Genomic DNA, 12,289 nt, shown 5'->3' with positions numbered 1-12,289 from the left:
TGGTCTCTGGACAGGTAAAAATTTTTAAAATTAGTTTTTATAGGAGTTAGAGGTCAGCTTATGAAACAAAACATGCACGTTTTTTCTTCAAATATGTTAATAACATTCAAAAAGATGCATATTTGGTTTATGAGTTGACCTCTAACTCTTGAAAAAAAATATTTATTTTTTATTTTTACCTGTACAGAAGCCACCGGCCTGAAGCTCCGGAACCTGGAGGCCTATACAAAAAATCCTAAATCTGGGGGAAATTCATCATATAAGAATGATTTTATCTTTAATAACCTATCCTCTCAATCCAAAGATAAACCCTATACACCAGGTTTACGCAAATGTGTCAAAACTCCCCCCCCCCCCCCTCTTGTTTGTTAGTATTAGTTTCAAACGGTCCTTCTCAGGCCTATCTATCATCCCAGTACAAGCCGTATTGTTAGTATTTCTTTATTTTGTCTTTTTTTATGTAACTTAATTACAAGTGTTCTATCTTGTCATTGATTATCAATAATTTAAGACTTTATTTCATCTATCTTTTATATAAATCGTTGTTGAATATTTTGATCATATTACATTGTTTAAGAAATAACTTTTTTTTTATTATCATAAGTTTGCACTTAAACCGAAACTTTAACCCATTTTGTCGTATTTTTATTTGTATTGAAATGTTTAAATTTTGTTTAATTTAATATACTAAAGAGGAGGATTATTCATGAAATATATGTTAAGAAATTTACTTGAGCTCTGTGAATACAATCTTTGTTTCTTGAGTATATTTTGACTTTAATTTGAGTTCAAGAATATTTTGTTTTCTATCCAAATCCGTCTCATGGATACTCCTCTCAGATGTTAAAATGTTATGTGGTGATGTAGATGGGGATTCTAGTGATGATTTTGAATTTTCTGACGGAGATAATACAAAACAAGATCAAAAAGAATCAAATGCATATGGGTTACCAACATCAGGTTAAAGTTTACTTAAGATGTATTTATCATTAAAACCGGTTTTCTTTAATTCTTTCCAGTTTTAGCAACAGGGAATATTGGCTGATATAAAAGAATTTATGATCTTAACTGAAACTCGTCATGAGTAATGAGTTTGAATTGTTATAATTGGTGCCAGATAGTTACTCTAGAATTATTATGACTTAACAGGGGTGTATATTCTGCAAAATTAACCCGGCTGAGGGGGGGGGGGTAAAGAATTTGTGGTTGGGGGGGGGGGGGGAATGTAAAAATTAAGAGAACTGAAAGCATTTTTTTCCATTTTATCCCCTTTCTTGCTGGAAAAAACTAGGAGGGGAAAAAAAATTTGCAGCCCGGAAAAAAAAATCTTGTGCAGAATATACACCCCTCTTATTCAAATTGACTTGTTTACTTATAGGGTTCATATCTACCTACGTTTTTTATTAAAACAATCTTGTTCATAGTTTTCACTCTTTTTTTAGAGAGGTGCAATTCTGTGAAACCTAATGAAAACTGGATTGAAAATGTTAATACAAACATTAAGAATCCCGCAGCTTATCCAGACCTAAGCCAAACATACTCTGTGCCATACCCAACATACCATGGTGCTAGTTATAATGATACTGGTGGAGCTTATTTTTATGGCAACACACAACAAAATCCACAAATTAATTTTGCCCCAATGAATAATACCATGTTGCCAACTTATAATCATCCCCAAAACAATATTATCCAAAGTTATCCATACAATTCAATTTCTCACAATAATAATGTACTTAACCATAATCTTTTCTCTCAACCAAGCACAACATATCAAATCGACAGTGGAATCGGATTAGATCCAAGCCAAGGGAAATCCCCTATGAGTGGATTCTCAACGCCAGTATATTCTTTACAAAATTCCAATGGTAACTCGACGTTTCGTGGTCAAACGGAACGTCATATTCATCATTCAATCAATGTTGCAAGTGGAGGAAGTTATATTGATGGCAATGCCTATTCTACCCCGCAATTACAAGTAAACAAGCCTATAATTGCCCCTGGAGTGACTCCTATGATAGAAGCTCGATACGAGCACAGGCCTGTAGCTCCCACCAAGGCCAGAGAAGCAGTTAATAAAGTTCTTACTGACGCCAGAGTTAAAGAAAATACGGCAGATTTACGGAGACGAGAACTTTTCCAAAAGCAGGATAGCCGTAGTTTTGGAATAAGGTAAATTAGATTTTGCATTTGTAAGCAGAAAAATAAAAACTAGACTTCTTTTCCGTAAGTAAAAATAAAGATAATTGCTATTTTTTTAAGGCGAATAGCTACAGGCAAAATATTTAATCTTTAAATGTCATACAAATCTCAATGCATAAAATTATAGAAGAAACACCTTTTTTTCAGAAATGAGGTTCGCAACCAAATTCACGGTTACCATGATCGGCTGAGAAGACAAAAAGTTGAGAATTCCAGCCAAGGCGAAATTTGTCAACGAAATAAATTGTATGACAATGGCACAACAGGACCACAGCCAGGTATACACGGCAGCACGTCTGGTCTGCTTACAGTTGACAGCTTGGGCGAGGTGGGTAGGATCCTGTTTCCAAACTATACTTGGTTCAACAAGGTCCAATCTCAGGTTCTTGACAGTGTCTTCTACTCTAATAGGTAAATAATTAGATATATGAAAGGACTGTTTAGCTTTACTTGCCTATTCCTAACTTGGAGGAGAGTTAGTTTACCATTTAGTTTGAACTAACTGCTTCGACTATATCATCTAGGGGCTCTGTAATATACAGGGCGACCACTGCATACTATATATACTATTTATACTATATAGGATGAATGTGGATACTATATCATACTATATGACAAAAATTTACTATATATACTATATAATATTACCTTTTTTTGACCAAAATTTACTATATATATACTATATGATATTACATTTATATAACAAAAAACGAAAATTGTCAGTTTTGTGACAACGCCTCTTAAGGTGCGTTTTGTCTTATTTTTTCACTGTAGGTTTTCTCCTATTTCTAGCCCCTGCGTGGCAATCATTAACCTTTATCTTACCTAACCTAACCTTCAATAACTTATCAAAAGTTAACTGTGATAGGACAAAAATACATAAAGCTCTACAGGTAAAAGATTAAAATTTCTTATTTGAATAGTTAGAGTTCAGAATATGCATCTATTTAGATGATATTAAAATATCTGAAGGACAAATTAAAATCGGCCATCAAGTTTAGGTCCTGTAGGTCTCCAAGTCTTCTCTGGACATAGTCCACATGGAGGCCTGCAGCACCTGAACCTGGAGAGCAATTATATTTTTTCTTCAGATTTGTAAAATTATAAATAACATCTAAAAAGATGTTTATAAGAAATTTTGATTTTTACCTTACCCGAGTCCACCGGGAGGCCTGCAGCACCTTAACCTGGAGCTCAATTGTCATTTTTTCTTTAAATACATAAATAACATCTAAAACTAAGCCGATGTTGTTTAATAAACTTACCTTTAACTTCTTAAATAAAAAATTTTTATTTTATACCTGTCCAGAGTCTACCTGGAGGGCAAGAACGTCCAAGGTGGGGGAATAAAGTGGTGATTACCCCCCACACCCCAAACGAATTTGGGGGTGCTGGCACCCCCAAAATTTTTCCATTTTATTCCCCCACATTTAAAAATTACCCAGAATGAATAATCCCTAAAAAGTTCTGGCTTGCTTCGCGCGCTTTTTTACTTCAACTTTCAAAATTTTTTACCACTGCCCAAAATCAAAAGACTAAATAGTTCCACCAGATAAAAACAGTTCTTAATCATGATAAAAACACGTGTTATAGTTTGCAATGGCCCTTTAATTAGACAATGCACTGGGTGTGTCCTATCAATGTCTTTTCAAAGAAGTAACATTTTCCCAATTATTAGGAAAAAAAATGTTTAAATCAAAATTGATTGTCTACCTTCCATAAATTAGACCAATCAAACATTTCAATAATTATCAAAATATCAAATACCCTCTTCAAAACTAGTTAAAAAACCTTACCAGGACATATTTGAAGCTACACTTTAAAGGAGAATTATATTGGTTCAACAGTTAGCAACGCTTGTGGGTTGATTATTTTGTTTTTATGTATAGGAATGAAATTGTTTTTAGTACTTTATTATTAGTTAGGTAATTATTTACATTATTAAATTACCCCCCCCCCCCCCAAAAAAAAAAAAAAATTAAGCTTGAACGCCTCTGTTGGAGGCCAATTTTTTTCCTTCAAATATATAAATAACATCCAAATATATGCTAATTTTTTTTAACAAATAAACCATTAACTGCTCAAATAAGAAGTTTGATTTTTACCTGTACAGAGTCCACCTGAGGGTCTGCAGCACATAAACCTGTATACTAAATGTCATTTTTTCTTCAAATATGTAAAAAAAATACCCAAAAAGATGCATAATTTGTTTAAAAAGTTGACCTCTAACTCTTGAAACAAGAAATTTGAATTTTACCTGTCCAGAGTGGACCTGGAGGCCTGCAGGACCAGAACTTAAATGTCGATTTTAATTTTTCTTCATTAATGTTAATAACATCCAAAAAGATGCATATTCTGCTTTATAAGTTGACCTCTTACTCTTCAAATAAAAAAATTATTTATAACCTGTCCAGAGTGGACCTGGAGGTCTTCAAGACCAGAACTTGGAGGCCTATTTAAAGGGGGGAGGCGGATGTGCCACTTTTTGAAACCAAAGCTAAAAGTCAAAGGAACTCAACTAAAAAAAGAGTTACAGGTCTGAGATTTTGCATGGCAGTTGCTTTATAGGGTTACAATATGGAACAGTGAAGAAACGGCGGCGCATCCGCCGAAAACCGCCTAGAAATTGCAAAAAAAATTCGGCGGGAAACGGCGGTTTTCGGCGGTTGCGCCGCCGTTTCTTCACAGTTCCATATTGTACCTCTATAAAGCAACTGCCATGCAAAATCTCAGACCTGTAACTCTTTTTTTAGTTGAGTTCCTTTGTTGACTTTAAGTTTTGTTTCAAAAAGTGGCACATCCGCCTCCCCCCTTTTTTCTTCAGATATGTTAATAACATCCAAAAAGATGCATATTCTGTTCAATAAGTTGATCTCTAACTCTTCAAACAGAAATTTGAATTTTTTTTTACTTGTCTAGAAACCACCTTCCAGCTAGCCTGCAGCACCTGAACCTGGAGACCTATCCAAAAATGATTAAATATACGTGAAATACTACCCAAAAGTAAACTTTTATCCCATATAACCTATAGTCTCACATTAATACCTAGCCTAATAATCACAGAGTAAGCGAAAGTGGCAAAACTCTCCCCCCCCCCCTTATATGTTAAATTGCTTATATAACAACTTTGCTTTGAGTTATTATTGATGATGTATATACTATGTATTACTAAATAATTCAAAGTACGATACTATATCATACTATATGAGTAAAAAAAAATATACTATTTATACTATATGAATAAAAAAAATATACTATAAAAATACTATATTTTTTTGGTTTTGGAGTGGTCGCCCTGAATATAGTTTGGATTCAAAAGGTTAAGAAGTGACCAGAAAAGTAGATCTTCGCAAAAGTTTAAATCTAAAAAATAGCCTAAGACCCCTAAACCATTCCTTGACCTATGTGAAGCTTCCAAAAAATGGAGAACACAATCAGTAGTTTTTAAAATCTTAAGGTTGAGTCAATAAAAACCTTACTGCTTTGTATAAAATGAATGTATTAAATTTAGCGGCGTCGTTTGTTTTGTCTACTTTGATGAAATGTAGTCATTAGAAATTTTGTTTATAAATTAAAGCCTTTTAATATTAAAAAAATATTGACAGAAGTATCGTTGTTGCCGCTCCGACAGGATCAGGTAAAACTGGCGTCTTTGAGCTGGCTCTGGCCAGAGAACTGGCAGTCAGGTACCCGCAGTACATCCGATCCAACTTGGAAGAAGACGCAGCTGGAACATCTGATTTGTCCCAGCGGTCAAAGGATCAACATCCCACCAAAAATCTTGACCCAGGAAAAAGTTTTACCCTATTTTATATATTTACCTATACAGTGTGAGTCAAATAAAACTGAATTTTCTGATTTTCAGAAACAACCAGAAGGAATACAGAAAAAATAAGGGGGGGGGAGAAGTTTTGACACTTTCGCTTACTCCGTGATTATTGGGCTAGGTATTAAAGTTAGACTATAGGTTATTTGGGATAAAAGTTTACTTTTGGTTAGTACTTCACGGATTTTTAATCATTTTTTGGATAACCCCACCCCCTAGCCCCCCGGGGCTCAAAATCCCCCTAAAAATGAACCTAACCTTAATTTTCTCAGGAACCATTTGACCAAAAGAGATGATTTCTTAAACTTAAGCTTTTATGCTTATAAACTAACTTCTGATTTAGAAGTCACCCCCCTGCCACCAACCCCTAGCCCTCCGGGACTCAAAAAAACCCTAAAAATGAACCTAACCTTAATTTTCTCAGGAACCATTTGACCAACAGAGATGATTTCTTAAACTTAAGCTTTCATGCTTATAAACTAACTTCTAGTTTACAAGTCAGCCCCCTGCCACCAACCCCTAGCCCTCCGGGGCTCAAAAAAACTCTAAAAATGAACCTAACCTTAATTTTCTCAGAAACCATTTGACCAACAGAGATGATTTCTTAAACTTAAGCTTTTATGCTTATAAACTAACTCTTAGTTTATAAGTCCCCCCCCTGCCGCCAACCCCTAGCCCTCCGGGGCTCAAAAAAACTCTAAAAATGAACCTAACCTTAATTTTCTCAGGAACCATTTGACCAACAGAGATGATTTCTTAAACTTAAGCTTTTATGCTTATAAACTAACTTCTAGTTTAGAAGTCACCGCCCTGCCGCCAACCCCTAGCCCGCCGGGGCTCAAAAAAACCCTAAAAATGAACCTAACCTTAATTTTCTCAGGAACCATTTGACCAACAGAGATGATTTCTTAAACTTAAGCTTTTATGCTTATAAACTAACTTCTAGTTTACAAGTCAGCCCCCTGCCACCAACCCCTAGCCCCCCAGGGCTCAAAAAAACCCTAAAAATGAACCTAACCTTAATTTAAAGGGGGGGGGGGGGAAATGTGGTGACTCGTGCCACGACATACCAGCAATTTTATTTTGGGTGCTACTCCCTTAGTTTTAGAGATAATTGGGTGAAATCTTTTGGGCTGGGTCACTAATTACCCCAACTAGTGGTATCTTTCAAAAAAAACGGCGGCGGGTCCGCCGCTCCCGCCGTTCGCCGCCATTTTCCGCCGCCGCCAAAAAATTTTTTTTTATTGCATTCTCGCCGAATTAGGCAATTTGGAATCATTTGAGACCATGTTATTTTTTTCAAAAATTTTTCCCCTTATAACCAACCCTGTGGGGGGACTTGGTCATTTTTTTCAAATTCTCGTTTATCAAGGTATATCTTAGATTCAGTGCCTCTCCTAAGCTTTTAAAGATATTGAGACAAAACCTTTTGAGGTAGATCAGTAAAAATTTTTTATTCAAATATTTTTTACTGATCTACCTCAAAAGGTTTTGTCTCAATATCTTTAAAAGCTTAGGAGAGGCACTGAATCTAAGATATACCTTGATAAACGAGAATTTGAAAAAAATGACCAAGTCCCCCCGCAGGGTTGGTTATAAGGGGAAAAATTTTTGAAAAAAATAACATGGTCTCAAATGATTCCAAATTGCCTAATTCGGCGAGAAATGCAATAAAAAAATTTTTTTGGCGGCGGCGGAAAATGGCGGGAGCGGCGGACCCGCCGCCGTTTTTTTAAAGATACCAATAGTTGGGGTAATTAGTGACCCAGCCCAAAAGATTTCACCCAATTATCTCTAAAACTAAGGGAGTAGCACCCAAAATAAAATTGCTGGTATGTCGTGGCACGAGTCACCACATTTCCCCCCCCCCCTTTCTTATTTGTAGAGTTAGAGGTACACTTATTAGACCAAATATGCTTATTTTTGGATGTTATTGACATATCTCCTGAAAAAATTAGAATCGGCCTCCAAGTTCAGGTGCTGCAGGCCTCCAGGTCCACTCAGGAGACAGGTAAAAATTTAAATTTCTTATTTGATGGTTTAGAGGTACACTTATTAAACCAAATATGCATCTTTTTGGATGTTATTGACATATCTGCTGAAAAAATTAGAATCGGCCTTTAGGTTCAGGTGCTGCAGGCCTCTAGGTCCACTCTGGAGACAGGTAAAAATTAAAATTTCTTTTTTGAAGAATTAGAGGTAAACTTATTAAACCAAATATGCATCTTTTTGGATGTTATTGACATATCTCCTGAAAAAATTAGAGTTGGCCTCCAGGTTCAGGTGCTGCAGGCCTCCAGGTCCACTCTGGAGACAGGTAAAAATTAAAAGTTCTTATTTAAAGATATGTGTTCTAGGCAGGGTCTAGGTGACCTCCAGGCGACTTCATCTTAATTCAAACATTACACATAAGGATTTTTACCTGTTGAGCAGGCTCCTGGAGCCTGTCGGGAACACATATTGAAGCCGTAAACAATAAATTTGACTATATTATTTACTTTAACCTTATTCTATTTAAATACCTTTCCTCTAAATTCCAAACTAACCATTTTAGATATTCACCTGAACCTGGAGGCCGATTCTAATTTTTTTAGCAGATATGTCAATAACATCCAAAAAGAAGCATATTTGGTTTAATAGGTGTACCCTAACTCTTTAAATAAGAAATTTTAATTTTCACCTGTCGAGAGTGGACCTGGAGGCCTGCAGCACCTGAACCTGGAGGCCGATTCTAATTTTTTCAGGAGATATGTCAATAACATCCAAAAAGATGCATATTTGGTTTAATAAGTGTACCTCTAAACCTTCAAATAAGAAATTTAAATTTTTACCTGTCTCCTGAGTGGACCTGGAGGCCTGCAGCACCTGAACCTGGAGGCCGAGTATATTTTTGTTCAGCAGATATGTCAATAACATCCAAAAAGAAGCATATTTGGTTTTATAAGTGTACCTCTTCAAATAAGAAATTTCAATTAAAGTTAGGTTTATTTTTGGTTTTTTTTTGAGCCGGGGGGGCAAGGGGTTGGCGGCAGGGGGGCTATTTCTAAACTTAAACTTAGTTCATAAGCATAAAAGCTTAAGTTTAAGAAATCATCTCTATTGGACAAATAGTTCCTGAGAAAATTAAGGTTAGGTTCATTTTTAGGGTTTTTTGAGCCCCGGGGGGCTAGGGGTTGGCGGTAGGGGGGTGACTTCTAAACTAGAAGTTAGTTTATAAGCATAAAAGCTTAAGTTTAAGAAATCATCTCTGTTGGTCAAATGGTTCCTGAGAAAATTAAGGTTAGGTTCATTTTTAGGGTTTTTTTGAGCCCCAGAGGGCTAGGGGTTGGCGGCAGGGGGGCGACTTCTAAACTTAAACTTAGTTTATAAGCATAAAAGCTTAAGTTTAGGAAATCATTTTTATTGGTAAAATGGTTCCTGAGAAAATTAAGGTTAGGTTCATTTTTAGAGTTTTTTTGAGCCCCGGAGGGCTAGGGGTTGGTGGCAGGGGGCTGACTTGTAAACTAGAAGTTAGTTTATAAGCATAAAAGCTTAAGTTTAAGAAATGATCTCTGTTGGTCAAATGGTTCCTGAGAAAATTAAGGTTAGGTTCATTTTTAGGTTTTTTTTGAGCCCCGGAGGGCTAGGGGTTGGTGGCAGGGGGTGACTTCTAAATCAGAAGTTAGTTTATAAGCATAAAAGCTTAAGTTTAAGAAATCATCTTTTTTGGTCAAATGGTTCCTGAGAAAATTAAGGTTAGGTTCATTTTTAGGGTTTTTTTGAGCCCCGGAGGGCTAGGGGTTGGCGGCAGGGGGGTGACTTCTAAACTAGAAGTTAGTTTATAAGCATAAAAGCTTAAGTTTAAGAAATCATCTCTGTTGGTCAAATGGTTCCTGAGAAAATTAATGTTAGGTTCATTTTTAGGGTTTTTTTGAGCCCCGGAGGGCTAGGGGTTGGTGGCAGGGGGGTGACTTCTAAATCAGAAGTTAGTTTACAAGCATAAAAGCTTAAGTTTAAGAAATCATCTCTTTTGGTCAAATGGTTCCTGAGAAAATTAAGGTTAGGTTTATTTTTAGGGGGATTTTGAGCCCCGGGGGGCTAGGGGGTGAGATTATCCAAAAAATGATTAAAAATCTGTGAAGTACTAACCAAAAGTAAACTTTTATCCCAAATAACCTATAGTCTAACTTTAATACCTAGCCCAATAATCACGGAGTAAGCGAAAGTGTCAAAACTTCCCCCCCCCCCCTTATATGTCCTTGTTTTCTGTACAAAAGCACATCAAACTTGTAAAAGGTGTTTTTCATTATCTCTAAAAATGCGGCCTCTATGATAGGTGCATGGTGTCAAAAAATGCCTTGTGTGAAAAATGTTGATCAAGAAAAATTAAAATAACTCATCTATTTTGTATAAAAAATCATAGAATTTCAATATTAATCTAGAAAAAGGTCTAAGAAAAGTACCTAAATGAGTTTTAAAGGTGAAATGCTTTTTGGCTCCTCACAAAAGCATTTTTAGAATTCTGCGATTTGCCATTTTTCACATTTCTTGATTATGATGCGTTTTCAGTAAAATAATTTTCTTTAATAACGTAGCTTATAGTATAAAGAAAATAAAACCTTTTTATTTGACAAAATAATCTCTAAAGACAAAAAAGTTATTGAAGTTTGAATTTCTTTTATAAAAATGCTTTTTTTTAAAATTTTACCCTATTTTGATTAAGTTATTATGACGGATTATAAAATATAAGCATAATTTGTCAAAAGGGGGCGGGGATTTTGAAGATTAAATCAGGTCATCTTCTTATAATCTGATTTATATGGTGAAAATTTTATTTAAATAAATTGTATTTTTAAGATGTTAAATATTAAGAATCTGTAGAATAAAAACTTTAATGAATAAAGAATATGTTTAGTCATCTGTTTAGAATGGCAAAAATATTTTATTAGAAATAAATTTATTTAAAAAATACAAAATAATAGACGAAAAAGTCATCACACACACTTTTTGAAATCTTTATGCTCTAAAAAGCGCCATTGTTTTCAGAAATATTCAAAAAGTTGAATGTATATTTTTATAGATAACAAGAACCTATAATTGTTTTTTTCCATATTCCTATTGGTTGTATCAGAAAATCGGAAAACTCAGTTTTTTCTGACTCACTCTGTATTTTTTAATAAAATGAAACATATTTTGCTAAAGTCAAGAAGACATAAATTACTTAAATATGCTTAAGTCAATTTAAATTACAAGTTATATTCATAGAAATTTATGAATTTTCTACAATGAAAATCGTTAAGTCAACAGTTCAGCCGTTTGCGTAATCTTTCTGAACACACATAACTTATTTAATAGTTAATACGAATTTCATATTTATTTAAAATGAACTTTTTTATAAAACAGGTTTTCGTATTGTGTATATCGCACCTATTAAAGCTTTGTGCTCTGAAAGGTATGTTGTTTTTTGATTTAGGTCAAAATCAGGGGTGAATGTTCCAACCAATTAGAATTTCTTTCCCTCCTACCAGTACATTACTTTCCCCAATCTATATTATAAATCCCCCTCCTCCCCCCGGGAACTAAGGAAAATATTTACCTCTGATAAATATACCCAATCTATAATACAAAGTAGAACGATGTCTGTCTGTTTCTAGTGAAGGATCTCGCTAACCGCTGAACCGATCGGGTTCTCCTTTACAGGGTAGCTTCTCATAGGTCCCGGGAAGGTTTATAACTATTTTCTTGGGGGGAGGGACATCCACAACTTCCCAAAAAAATGAAAATACCCCCCCCCCCCCCCCCAACAAGATTTTTTCTTTTTCTTTTTAAAACTAAAATTAAAATAGTGAGGTCGTCTCCCCCTCCCCAAAAAAATCCCCCCCCCCCCCATTTTTTTATTTTTTTTTATTTTTCTTTTAAATCTAAAATACGAAAATTTGGTTTGATTATACCTCTTGGGGCAAAGCCCCTAGAGGCTAGGGGCGAAGCCGCTAGTGAAAATGATAAAGTATAATTATCTAATCAAATTTTTTTATTCTTTTGTCTAGAGCAAACGATTGGAAAGCAAAACTATCTAAGGTAAATTAGAAAAATGTGTAATATGTATTTGAATTTAATACTTATTCAATAAATTTTCAACTAGACAAAACGGTTTTCAAATTTTTATTGGTAAACTAGTGGCTTAAAGGGGGGGGGGAGGGGAAGTCGACCCCCCACTTTCAATTGTTGTTTTAAAAAGGAAAAGTTTCTGCAAAATTGTACTAAGTACGTCAAGTAAGTCAT

At 35.0% G+C, this 12,289-nt stretch overlaps 1 protein-coding gene across 2 annotated transcripts in view; it reads left to right on the top strand.

The window, feature by feature from the left end:
• Nucleotides 1-272: 272 nt before the first annotated feature.
• LOC145317124 (putative ATP-dependent DNA helicase HFM1) overlaps nucleotides 273-12,289 on the top strand; it is a 52,768-nt gene continuing 40,751 nt past the window's right edge. The window contains exons 1-6 of one of the 2 annotated variants that reach the window (XM_080158032.1): nucleotides 273-960; nucleotides 1,443-2,172; nucleotides 2,350-2,613; nucleotides 5,808-5,993; nucleotides 11,412-11,459; nucleotides 12,055-12,085. In XM_080158032.1, the coding sequence (XP_080014158.1) occupies nucleotides 849-960; nucleotides 1,443-2,172; nucleotides 2,350-2,613; nucleotides 5,808-5,993; nucleotides 11,412-11,459; nucleotides 12,055-12,085 (1,371 nt within the window). In that variant the 5' untranslated portion in view covers nucleotides 273-848. The remainder of the gene's footprint in view (nucleotides 961-1,442; nucleotides 2,173-2,349; nucleotides 2,614-5,807; nucleotides 5,994-11,411; nucleotides 11,460-12,054; nucleotides 12,086-12,289) is intronic. The other variant, XM_080158031.1, reaches the window with a different exon arrangement.

Source organism: Acartia tonsa, chromosome 4 (assembly GCF_053477335.1).
Source record: "Acartia tonsa isolate MP-2025a chromosome 4, ASM5347733v1, whole genome shotgun sequence".
NCBI classification, from domain to species: domain Eukaryota; kingdom Metazoa; phylum Arthropoda; class Copepoda; order Calanoida; family Acartiidae; genus Acartia; species Acartia tonsa.
This window is presented reverse-complemented; position numbering and strand designations above follow the sequence as displayed.